The sequence below is a fragment of the Peromyscus maniculatus genome, chromosome 1 (assembly GCF_049852395.1).
Source record: "Peromyscus maniculatus bairdii isolate BWxNUB_F1_BW_parent chromosome 1, HU_Pman_BW_mat_3.1, whole genome shotgun sequence".
NCBI classification, from domain to species: Eukaryota; Metazoa; Chordata; class Mammalia; order Rodentia; family Cricetidae; genus Peromyscus; species Peromyscus maniculatus.
The window spans coordinates 13278763-13292341 of NC_134852.1; the positions used below are offsets into that span (position 1 = coordinate 13278763).

The 13579-nt window shown below is 41.9% G+C and overlaps 1 protein-coding gene across 1 annotated transcript; it reads left to right on the forward strand.

The window, feature by feature from the left end:
• The first annotated feature begins 12399 nt into the window (after nt 1-12399).
• LOC102910562 (vomeronasal type-1 receptor 4-like) lies at nt 12400-13317 on the forward strand. Its single transcript, XM_015991466.3, has one exon. It carries the CDS (start codon nt 12400-12402, stop codon nt 13315-13317), a length of 918 nt encoding a protein of 305 aa, XP_015846952.3.
• Nucleotides 13318-13579: the final 262 nt, after the last annotated feature.

Below are 13579 nucleotides of genomic sequence, written 5' to 3' on the forward strand. Positions count from 1 at the left end.
AAACCACAGTCAAAAGGCCAAACACAGAAAACAGCTTTACCAACAGCCATAAACCCTCTATAGTAAATAATAGTTTTAAAAATACATCTTTACAAAAGGTTCATTTTGACTCACTATAGGCACCCCAGCATTGGGAAAGTTAATCCAGGAGAACTGCAATATAATTAATGGTATATCCCTGAGCAATGGAGTGAGATACTGGACAAACTCTGGGCCCCAGTCTCATAACTCTCTAACCACCTCCCCTTAAAGAAAGTGGAATAAACAAATCAAGAAAGATAGAAGGAAAGAAAAAAAGAAAGAAAGAAAGGAAAGAAGGAAGGAAGGAAGGAAATAAGGAAGGAAGGAAGGAAATAAGGAAGGAAGGGAAGAACAAAGAGCCAGTTGTGATATAACTCACACTTATCTTATGTAGTCAATGTGTTAGCCTTGATGGATTAGAGGATTCCATGACCTCAATTAATGCATATACTTGGTAATCTTTCCTTTACCAGTGGGACTGTGCAAACATATCGAGCTTGTCCTATGAAGAGTTTATACAAATGTTATCTCATGTAAACAAAGCTAATAACTTTATGTGTTGGCGTACTATTGTCAATGGACAGATGTAAATTTTAAAGTTGAAAACCGAGATGTTTTTCTATCCTGGACAATAAGGTACCTGAACAATAAATATGTGTCCTCCTGGTCTTTTGTGTCTTTGTTTCCCATGTATTTATCTGAAATGTCACCATGTTGGATAGGGAGATCACTGTGCATTGAAAGGTTGCTTCTCACACGTCCAGGTAAACCTTCTTTAATTTTCCCTAAGGAAATGTTCCTGTGGGGATAAATATCAATGAAGACACGGAAACTTCATTTCTGAGATTTATTTATTTTATTTCCTTTTTTTATTGTTTTCCCCTTGTCCTCCCCCTCCCACCTCCCACCTACCCCTGCCTTTCTCCCAGCCCACCCCCCTTTCCCATCTCCTCCAGGGCACATTTCTGGGATTTACCACATGAATTTTTAAACTTCATCACTGAAAATCAAAATGAAGAGCCTAGTTTCCTATGAAGTCTTATAGGACTTCATCTTCCCCTGATTATTCTCTCATCCTCCTGATAGTGCATTCTATGATCTGATTTCAGCACACTTTATACTTCTTAATGTTACATTTTTGAATTCTTGGTGAGTCTTCTGGGAATTGAGGGTGACCCACAGAATAACCGTTTTCTCGTTAGACCAATTGTCATCTAGTTAGATCAATATCTTCACTGTATATGTAAGAATGATGTAATACAGCCTTGAGGCAGGAGGAGGGGCTTTGACCTGCCTCTTCCGAATGGACCTAGCTCTGCTGACTCCTCATGGCGGGCCTCACATTTTTGTAAGAGGGTATGGGGTGTGGGTGGGTGAGGGAAGGCTAGAGTGCTGGGAGGAAGGAAGGTGGGATTTGTGATTGGTATGTAAAATGATTAAAATTTATTTAGAAAAAAAGAGAAAAATAGTCAGAAAGTCAAACTTTAAATAAAATAAACTGCAACTAATTAAAAACATAAAGCATATGTGATAAATCTATTTTGCCTCCAATATACTATAGGCTGCTATAGGATTCTCTCAGCGGCAGCAACCATGAACAGACAAGGCAGAGTACATCTCCACCCTAAAATCTAAACCCTGAAGATGAACTGTATGGTGTTCATTCATAAGGATTATGTATAGGTCTCACTCTCTCTAGATCTCTGTCTCTGTCTCTCTCTCTCTCTGTGTAAATCTTCTTTTGATAAGGCATAAGAATTCTTAGTGAGTCTCATGTGATTTGTGTTCAGCCTGCCATCCTGGAATCAACTCATGTCTTCTGTCCAGCATCCACCATGAATTCCTATACCTATGTGAGAATATTTCCTGGACTATACAAGGCAGAAAATATAGCTGTCTGACATTGTTGTCATTGAGGTCTGCTGGGAACATCTAGAGCTTTGCAATTTTAGATTATGCATTCTAGGAATATTAATTTATTTCAGTATGCTATGTATACTGTTTTGGATTAAACTTTCTTCTTTATTTAACTAGCTAATTTTATCATGTTTCATCATGTGAAGGAAGGATATAAAATGAAAAGGAAACAGAACATAGGAAACAGATAATGATGGAAAGGTGTAAGAAAAGGCATATTTTAGCAAAGAAGGATTTATGTATAAAGATTAAGATGGCAGATTGTTTCCCCAGCATCAGTTAGAAAGCTAGAAATCCTTACCAAGCCTAAGCAGGGCATGAATTGAATGTGAAAGATGAGATATCGATATGTTAACTGTGATCTTGACTTTCTAAGCTTAAAATTCAACACACTGAAGTCATTGGAGTTCTCTGAAAGTAATGATCCATGCTTGGTAAGTTTTTGAAGTCCTACTTCAAAGGAACAAAAGGCCATTCAGTCAGTGTGTATTAAAAGTGTTAGCTGCTGCCCCAGCTCTATATAAATATTATGTAGGAGATAACAATACCAGACTTAGCTGGAGATATGGCTGAGCAGTTAAGAGCGTTGATTTTCTTACAGAAGACCAAGGTTCAGTTCTGAGGACCTATGTGATGGCTCACAGGCATCTGTGTATCCAGTTCCAGAGATTCAGTGTCCTGCTTTGGCCACTCAGGGTGCTGCTAGGCATGCATGTGGTGCACAGACACACACTCAAGCATACATTCATACATGTAAAATAACAAGACTGTAACAAATACCAGACTGACACAAGTGCCCTCCCGGGTTCTCAGTAAGGACACTGGCAAGTCTGTACTGCTGTGGACAAAGGGATTAAGAGGGGTGATCTTCCAACGTCAGCCAACTCCTGGAGGAACATGGAACATCTCATAAAACATCCTGTAGCCTTGTTAAGTCACCTGCCCCCTAATTCAGGGAAGCCATGGAGACCCTACTAGGAAGACACTAACCAGTGTCCAGTTTACAAAGATAATATGCAAGATAGGGGAGACTTTCCCTCCATGATCCCAAGCAAAGCCATGATCTAGCAAGGCCTTTGACAAACTATCACCTGGATGGATCAGCTTGTAGAAGAAAAGCTAAAAGAACTGGAGGTTCCTGCAAGACCAATTGATCCCTGAGGAAAATATCTTCTAGTAATCTTGATCTTCAAGAAGTCAAGGGTTAACTTCAGCCCCGGTGTAGCTGCAATACCCAAAAAGAAACTGTGACAAAAGACTCAAGTATTTTTCTTTTAAACTCAAATGATTTTCTTCTTTTGTACGACCTCTCATGATCTTGAATGGCAGAGTGTGCCAAACCATGATAATCCCTGAGACATGCTGTAGACATCCATTCTGTTTTGGGACCTTCACAAATAGACTTTGCTACTGAAATGTTACACACACACACACACACACACACACACACACACACACACACACACACACTCAAACTCCTAATCTGAGATCTGTTATCCAGTGGTCGCCAGTTTTTTCCCTGGAGCATCTAGAAGACAGTGCATGCCTGACATCCACCATCTTGTGCTGTGGGACAGTCTATATGTCAAATTGCTCTGATTGGTCAATAAATAAAACACTGATTGGCCAGTGGCCAGGCAGGAAGTAGGTGGGACAAGGAGAGAGGAGAATTCTGGGAAGCAGAGGGCTGAGGCTGAGAGACACTGCAGCTGCCGCCATGACCAGCAGCATGTGAAGATGCCGGTAAGCCACCAGCCTCGTGGCAAGGTATAGATTTATGGAAATGGATTAATTTAAGCTATAAGCACAGTTAGCAAGAAGCCTGCCACGGCCATACAGTTTGTAAGCTATATAAGTCTCTGTGTTTACTTGGTTGGGTCTGAGTGGCTGTTGGACTGGCGGGTGACAAAGATTTGTCCTGACTGTGGGCAAGGCTGGAAAACTCTAGCTACAAATGGCGCCCAACGTGTTGGCAAGAGTTTCTACCTAAAACCTGAGAAAAGATTCTAAAATGGAGCTAAAAACAGCTTCCTAATTGTCTCTCTCAAAGGAGCGGCAGCCTGCCGGTTTGAGCTACTGGCGGGTTCCTAGCGTGCAAGCTTGATCTGCAGTATGGCGGGAATGAGGCCTCTGCAAGTGGCACATTAAACTGCATGGTTGATTTAGCCTTTGCTAGTACAAAACAAAAAGAGGTTTCTGGGCTACACACTGCTTGGATAAAAGCATAGACCCAGGATGGCTCCCAGAGCTGGCGGAAAAGGTACCACTGCCATGTTGGGAAGCTGAAGTGGGCGGACCCAGCAGCCGCAGCGCCGTTTCAGGCTTACAAGGCTGCAGTTTAAGCAATAGGCTCAAGGTAATATAAAAAATAAGCCATGTAAAGATGGCTACCACACAGAGAATCTGGATTATGTTCTCTTTGATATTTGTAACTGAAAAAAAACATTTGATTGCAAAAGCTGTTGAGTTATGCCAAAATGTGTATTTTAAAGGTACCTTGACTTCAAAATTTGGCTATAAGGATATGTTGCTTTGGAAAAGAGGCTCTGCTTTTGTTTCCACAGAAAGCCAGAGGCTATGGATTTGTTCCAGATTAAGATACATCAGGTTTGACCAGCCAAGACCACCTGAAAGGTCTCCGATGACACCATGGCTCAGATGATCCAACATCCAGAATCGTTTCAAGTCACGGACTACTCCATGATCCTAAAATTTTCTTCGTGTCCCCATAAGATACAGTGCCCCCCTCCAGCAGGAAGTAGTAAGAGAAGCTACGCCCAAATTCCCAAATATACCAAGCTGACTTTGGAGATGTGTAAAAGTTAAAACCTTCCGGGCCGGGTGGTGGTGGCGCAAGCCTTTAATCCCAGCACTCGGGAGGCAGAGGCAGGCGGATCTTTGTGAGTTCGAGGCCAGCCTGGGCTACCAAGTGAGTTCCAGGAAAGGCGCAAAGCTACACAGAGAAACCCTGTCTCGAAAAAAACCAAAAAAAAAAAAAGTTAAAACCTTCCTTTTAAAAAAAAAGAAAGGGGAAGTGCTGTGGGACAGTCTATATGTCAAATTGCTCTGATTGGTCAATAAATAAAACACTGATTGGCCAGTGGCCAGGCAGGAAGTAGGTGGGACAAGGAGAGAGGAGAATTCTGGGAAGCAGAAGGCTGAGGCTGAGAGACACTGCAGCCGCCGCCATGACCAGCAGCATGTGAAGATGCCGGTAAGCCACCAGCCTCGTGGCAAGGTATAGATTTATGGAAATGGATTAATTTAAGCTATAAGCACAGTTAGCAAGAAGCCTGCCACGGCCATAAAGTTTGTAAGCAATATAAGTCTCTGTGTTTACTTGGTTGGGTCTGAGTGGTTGTTGGACTGGCGGGTGACAAAGATTTGTCCTGACTGTGGGCAAGGCAGGAAAACTCTAGCAACAATCTTGGATCTTCTGGCAATGGTTTCCTACAGCCTAATTTTTCCTCCTTTGACATCAACCACTCTCTCTGCCTGCACAGCACCTTTGTGGACTCTCACTATCTCACTTTCATGCTGTTGTGGTTTGTATAAGGTGTGCCATATCACCATATCAATCTCCACCATTTTAATACCAGCTCTCCAGGTGGTTGCGGTTTGGAAAGGATTAAGATGTGTGTCTTTCTAGTGGAAGCCCATGAACTGTGGACTGGTGGCTGTGGAGCCCCCTTGGAACTGGACTAGGCCCTCCTGATACGGAACTACGTTGTTTGGGTTGAACTGTTTGGGGGGCATCCAGGCAGGGGGATTGGGTTCTGTCCCTGGTCTATGGGCAGGCTTCTGGAACCTGGTGCCTGTGGTGTGACACCTTGCACAGCCTTGGTGCAGTGGGAAGGGGCTTGGACCTGCCTAGGCTCAGTGTGCTGAGCTTTGCTGACTCCCCATGGGAGACCTCGATTTGGGGGATGTGGGGATGTGGGGATGCGGGGTGGCTTGGGAAAGAGGGCTGGGGGTGGGAGGTGGGAGAAGTGGGGATCTGTGGATAGCATGTGGAGTGAGTAGAAAATTTCTTAATAAAGAAAATGAAAAAAAGAACCATAAAAAAAGATGTGTGTCCTTTTTGGTGGAGGTTTATCAAGGGTGCCAAGGTTAAAGTATAAAGTTTCTGCTGTGGACAACTGATTGATAAATAAAATGCTGTTTGACCAGGAGCCAGGCAGGAAGTATAGGCAGGACAAAGAGCAGGAGAAGTCTGGGAAGTGGAAGGCTGAGGTGATCCCAGTCTGCTGTCCAGGGAGCAGCATGTAAGGCAGCAGGTAAAGCCACGAAACATGTGGTGACATATAGATTAACAGAAGTGGTCTAAGTTTAAATGTAAAAGCTAGAAAGTGGTAGGTCTGAGGTAATGGCTGAGCAGTTTAATTAATATGAGCTTCAGAGTGATTATTTTATAAGGGGTTGTGGGGTCTGTGGGGCTGGGTAGGACTGGAGAAAACTCCAGTTACAAGTTTCTTTAAACTTTGAATGCCTCTCACCATCCCAAGTTCACTTTCTTCCCACTTCTTGAGTATCAAGATGTGAACTCTCAGCTTTCCCGGCCGTCATTCCTCTGTTCTACCATCATGGTCTCAAACACTCCGAAATCATTAGCTCAGTTAGCCACATCCTTTAATTGAGATCTTTGGTCATGGTGTCTTGTCACAGCACTGAGACCCTTAAACACAGGTTTTTGAAATTTTATATGACATGGATTTTTGTATGTGTACATGTACACATGTGCCATGTTATAGGTGTGAATTTCAGAGGACAATTTGAGTGGTCAATTTCTTCTTGTACAATGTAAATCTAAGAATATACCTTAGGCTGTAAGTTTTCAGACCACCTTTTAAAGAAATTTCCCCTATGTATTTCCACTGATGTGAATTGTGATAGCTGAGGAAATTCCACTTGGCTAGGGAATGCACAGTCTTTGACCTCACGGTAAAGGTCGCAGATTGGTTGGTACTAAGAACAGTAATTCACATAGCCTCTGATCTTGGTAAAATAGACAGTAAACACTGGAGTGGAAGTTCATGTGTCTGTCATATGACAACCCATGGATACCCTGACAGATTGCGGCAGGACTTGGAGGGGAGTGATAGCATAGGAAAATGGATCACAGACCTATGTCCTTCCACTGAATCAGTGAGAGTCCCTGGGAGGCTCCAAGAAATGTGGATTTATGAAGACAATCAAGAACCATGCCCCAGATGCATGACTTCACTCTGTTCCAGTTACTACCCCAGGATGTCTGAAGAACATCAGTTTGAAGAAGTCCTTATGGATTGTCTGACCAAGTACCGACCCTGCTTGCTATAATTCTGAACAGCCTGTCAAGATGTGACCACTGGGGCAATAGAGGCCACACTATCTATGGGGTGTCTAACAGAATCATCAACTCAGAGGTGCTGTTGATACCAGCGGAAAGTCAGAGAGTGACCAACCAGCTTAAAATTTCAGCATGGACAGGTAAGGGAGAAGGGATGTCCCAACACAAATTGAAGGTGGTGGGTGGATAGATGGTGGGGATGTAGAGTCACTTTTCTTTGTGAGATAAGACCTGGCAGTGTCCCCATGCCATAGTGCATGACCCAAAATCCATAAACCTGTGGGCAGCACTATTGGAGTTTTGGAGTAATTACAATGAAAGAAGACTTGAGTAAAGAGATGAAATGTATTGGAAGGAACATAGAATTGCTGGCGAGCCTTAGGGTGTGTATGATGTACTTTTTGTAAAACATACCAAATAGACACCCCCCTGCCAAGTTTTTGTACCCAACTTGTGATTATTTCACAGGAATATCTATCTGATGAGGAGGAAGGAACACAGCTGTGAACCAAAGACAAGTGTTATTCCTTCCTGTACTGGTAGGAATAAGACTTGTCATCTCCCTTGTATCTTCCGGGGCTACAACAACTGCCATCACCTAGACACATCCTCTGCCTGGAGACTTCAGACACAGACTTGATCAGACAGTGACATCTACAACTGAGAGACTCCAGTCACTCCAAAGACAGATGAACTCTCCTGCAGGTTTTGTGTCCATAGCAGAAGAACACTAGACAGAATAACTGCTGAACATGTGGACACTTGCTTGGTACTGGGGGAAAAATGTGGCTTCTATGTAAACAAATCAAATGTTAAAACCAATGTAAATACCCTCAAAATACTCCACAAAGACCTGCTCAAAAAATTCCAGCCATAGAGTAAATTAGCTGGATCCATAACCCTTTATTTTCTTGGCTCCCTTCCTCTGTCAGTCCTCTGATTATGCTGTTTTATTTGGATGCTTGCCCCTGCCTTATTTATTGACTCTCCTGACAGATCACCACCATTGCTAAAATCACTAACTATCAGGTCATGGTTCACTACCAGACCCTGGACCCTTCTGACACAGGCGACAGATTCCCCAAGTTTACAGTGATGCCTCTCCTTTAATAACAAAAAACAGGAAGATTTTGGAAGCCATGGCTGACTAGTCAAGGTCACAGCCTGCCAGAAGCCTAGCAGCTTTATCTACAAGCTGAACAAAATGGAACCACCTCCCTCTAGCAGAACTTCCTGCTCTCTACCTAGCTTTATCTGGAGAATGTCCCCAGGCCTGGAAAAATGACCTAATTCAAAAGCTGTCTCTGAAACAAAATGCCTGATTCATTTTTAACTTAAGTCCTTGGCACAGATCCCCACTAAGACGACTTGTACTAAGAGCTCTGCTATAGGACCTTACAGCCACATACTAAGCCTTGTGATAGGGGTGTGGACCTGAATGCAAATTAGCGTTTGTCCTTAAGCTCCACAACCCTATACATTCCTTATACTCTGAAATAAAATTGAACTTATTCCCTGAAATCTGTCTCCCAAAGAGCTATCTGTATTTCTGCTCATGGGTCATCAAAGATTTCTGTTGCCCCATCTGCCCCTTTCCCCTCTCGATCTGGTGGCCAACAGGCCCAGAGGGAGAGGACCCTCACACAAGTCATTGTCCTTTACTTTTTATCTTTGGTCTAGTTAGAGGTTTCATGATTCCTGGATATTGGCCAGGGATAATTGTTGTACAAAAAACTAGAGTGACAGAGAAGTTAATTAAAGAAAAACTCATTGTATCCAACACAGCAGAATGTCTGGATTGACTGGAGATTCAACCTTCACATCACATGGGCCAATAACTTTGTCAGGAGATTATGCCCCAAGAGGAAGGACCACCCCTAAAAGATGGGATCACCTTAAGACATGCTGAAGAAGAGATTTGTAAAAGAATTTCACTTTGATAAATTATTGTACTTTCCCTCCCCATATCCCACACCCTAGCAAGGTTCTTAGAGCACAACCATACTGCTCTGAATTACCCTTCCTTCTTCCTCTGCTCTAAGCATGATTGACACAATGGTTTTTATTCTTTAGTATTTCTTCAAGCCCCACTCCCCACCATGGGGCTGTCTGCCACTGTGTGACTCATCTCTGTTCTGGATTATTTCAAGTTCATGGCTCTTTCCCAACACTTGTTGGTTCACAGATGGAAATATTGCAGACTTCTGATGACATGTTGAAGGTCTTCCTCAGGGATTTCATGCCAGTAATGATTTTGAAAGTGTGAAACTGTACTGTATAATATGCCCTATTGGAAATATGTTTAACAAATCCCTTGATCTACACTGGAGTACACCTCTCCACAGCTGATGACAACACAAATTGAAAACTTAGATGCTCCCAAAGGAAACATGGGAAACTTTTTCTAACTTCTGACAGCTATTCCTTAACGTCCAACAAAGTAAAAAACATTATTATTAACAAGGTAAAAATTGTGATTTGCCCTGAGGACCAGTTTTTTTCTTCATTGGAGGTATCCCAAAGTCTCCATGCAAACACTGTCACTGACACCACACATGACAAAGCAATGACTCTCTGAGGGATGTTAGTCTAATAAACAGTCCTTTATGAGCGCTGGTAATCTGTGTTCATTCAGGCACCTGCACTATGTTCCATGGAAAATATTGGAGAGGTAAGCCTTTCCTTGTACCTTTCTCAGGGAAGATAGGATCTTAAAATGGAGAATAAATAAGAGCTTTGTTTCTTCAGTAAGTGTTTAGGAGGTGGCTTTCATGTTGTGAGCACCTTTATCCTTGCTGTGGCTGGACAGGTGGGATTATTGCACCTGTAGATGTCTGCTTAACATTTTCTTCTGAAGTTAGCATTAATGGTTAGGAGGAGAGTTGCTTTTTGTCTCTTCTTTACCTAATGATGCCAATGATTTCTTCATCCCAAGGAAATGTCTGTTTCACAGCTTAAACACTTTGTTGAAAATGACTGAATTTGACATCTGTGTATGGAATGGTTATTTTTAACTGATGAATGGAGGCTGACGGTTCCTCTGGAAAACAATATATGAAGTAAGCTGCAGATTAAATAAGAGCTTTCAAAGACATGATTTAAAGACACGAGTTTCCAAAAAATTTGTGCAAATGGTTTAACTGTGATGGTTTATCACCACATTTTGAGTGTGGCTGAGAGAAGCTGGTGATGGCTCAGTTTCTTTCCAGTTTCTGCTTCCTCATTAAAATAGGGAAGATACACAACATTATGAATAAATGAAATACTTTGGTACTTGGGGATTTTTCCATATGTGTGTGTAAATTGAGTTCTTTATATATTTTGGGAATAAGCCCTCTGTGAGATGTGGGGTTGGAGAAGATCTTTCCCATTCTGAAGGCTGCTGTTTTGTCCTATTGACAGTGTCCTTTTCCTTACAGAAGCTTTTCAGTTTCATGGGGTCCCATTTATTAGTTGTTGTTCTTTGTGTCTGCACTATTGGTGTCATATTCAGGCAATGATCTGCCTTGTCAATTGTTCAAGGCTGTTCCCCACTTTCTCTTCTATCAGGTTCAGTGCAGCTGGATTTATGTTGAGTTCTTTGATCTACTTGGACTTGAGTTTTGTACATGGTGATAGATATGGATCTATGTGTAATCTTTTACATGCAGACATTCAGTTAGATCAGCACCATTTGTTGAAGATACTTCCTATTTTCCATTGTATAATTTCTATTCCTTGTCAAAAATCAGGTGTCCATAGATGTATTGCTTTATGTATGGGTCTTCAATTCCATATTCGATTCCATTCCAAGTTCGATCAAACTTTCTGTTTTTATGCCAATAACATGTGGGCTTTATTACTATTGTTCATTAGTACAGCTTGACATCTTGGATGATGGTACCTCTGGAAGTTCTTTTGTACATGATTCTTTTAACTATCTGGGTTTTTTAGTTTTCCATATGTAGTTGAGTATTGTTCTTTCGAGGTCTGTAAAGGATCCTGTTTGGATTATAATGGAGATTGCATTGAATCTGTATATTGCTTTTGGTAGGATGGCCATTTTTACTATGCTAATTCTACCAATCCAGGAGCATGTTAGATCCTTCCATCTTCTGATATCTTCTTCAGTATTCTTCTTCAAACACTTGACATTCTTGTCATATGGGTCTTTCACTTGCTTGGTTAGAGTTACACCAAGATATTTTATATTCTTTGTGGCTATTGTGAAGGGTGTTGTTTTCTTTATTTCTTTCTCAACCCAGTTATCATTTAGATATAGGAGGACTGCACATTTTTTTGGGTTAGTCCTGCATACAGTCACTTCACATAAGATGTTTGTCTGCCGAAGGAGTTCCCTTGTATAACTTTTGAGGTTGCTTATGTATATGGGGATATACATGTATAAATTGAGGTTCATATTTGTGATCAGAAAACTGGTTACATTTAAAAAATATTTTGTATTCTATCACTTTGATGATCTGTATAAAATTTTCACAAAAGCTGATGGGTTCTTTTTTGCAACTTACTTTACTTACATGATTTTATGAATTACAAGTTTGAATTCTTGTCATTTTAAAGATACAGGAATTTTACTTTATCCATCTAGTGTTTTAACTGCCTGTATGTCTGTCACCACATTTGTGCAGTGCCACAGAAACCATGAGAGGGAATTCAACTTGGGGAACTGATGTTACAGGTGTTATGAACGACCATGTGAGTGCTGGATTTGAACATGTGTCTTGTGAATAGCCATCTCTCCAACCTCCAATTTGTATTTCTTAACACACTTTATCATTGAGGGAAGATGTTTCATTCAAAAGATAAAATAATGTGTTTCCATGTTAACTGTTCATATGTTTATATGCCTTACTGTGTTATAATAGGTGTCATGTGGACCAAGAATGATACAACTGTATCACTAATACACGTCCAACATGAGGTGAGGGAAAGTACATGAAGTACAAAGTAATAGTCTGAGTTGTCTATGCAGTGTTCTCCAGGAGAAGCTCCTATACTGTGATACAGTAGTGTCTCCCTTCATAGAAGAAGTAAAGACTCAAATCATTCATTATGCTCAGACATTGAGAAGTGTTTTGAAGACAGCAGTGTTCCTCCTGGTCACCACTCCAGCCTGCACAGAGGTTGTCTTCATGTCCTCTCAGAATAAAACTCTAAAAGCCACTGAGGAATTGGCTCTTCAGACATTCCTGCTTTTCGAGGTTGGGTGTGGAACACTGGCCAACATTCTTCTGTTTCTCCACAATTTCTCTCCCATCTTTACTGGCTCTCGACTGAGGCCAACACAGGTCATTGTCACCAACTTGGCCTTGGCCAATGCCTTCCTTCTCCTTGTTACTGCATTTCCAACCAACATCATGATTTTTGTTCCAAGGAATCCTAAAACTAACCTGCAATGCAAAATTGAGTTCTTCATTCGTGTGGTGGCTCAAAGTACAAACATGTGCTCCACCTGTGTCCTGAGTATCCATCAGTTTATCACTCTTGTTCCTGGTCATTGGAGTAGGCTGATGCCTCCAGGAAGAGCCCCTAATGCCCTGAGTTATTCCTGTTACAGTTGTTGGTTGTTCAGTTTCTTAAATAATGTCTACATTCCAATCAAAGTCACTGCTCCACAGAGCACAGGCAATGACACTCACAATCAAGGCAAGTGGGTCTGCTCCACACCTGGATTCAGTGCAGGCTTTGTCTTCTTGCGTTTTTCCCATGATGCCACATTCATCAGCATCATGATCTGGACCAGTGTCTCCATGGTTCTTCTCCTCCATAGGCATCACCAGCGAGCACAGCACATCCTCACTGCCAATCAGAACCACCGAGGCCATGCTGAGACTAGTGCAGCCCACACCATCCTCATGCTGGTGGTCACATTTGTTGGCTTGTACCTCCTAAATTTTATTTGTGTAATCTTTCATACTTTTTTAATAGACTATCGTCTGTGGTTGAGGCATGTAAATGAAGCTTTGACTGCAGGCTTCCCCACTATTTCCCCCTTCCTGTTGATCTTTAGGGATCCTAAGGATCCCTGTTCTGTGCTCTTCAACTGCTGAAAACCACAGTCAACATGACAAACACAGAAGACAGCTTTACTAACAGCCATATACACTCTATTAAATAAAAGTTGTTTGAAAATCCTTCCTCATAAACCAGACATGTTGACTCAGTAAACTTATTCCAGCACTGGAGAGACTGAGACAGGAGGATTGCAATGTAGTCAGTGGCATGTCAGCCTGCAGAGTGGGATCAGGCCATGTTGTGACAAGGAGACCCAGTCTCACAACTCTGTATCTCCACCCTGTTTTTCTCTGCTGA

Excerpts from the sequence above, each read along its gene's own strand:
- LOC102910562 (XM_015991466.3), top strand. The coding sequence starts at position 12,400 with ATGTCCTCTCAGAATAAAACTCTAAAAGCCACTGAGGAATTGGCTCTT.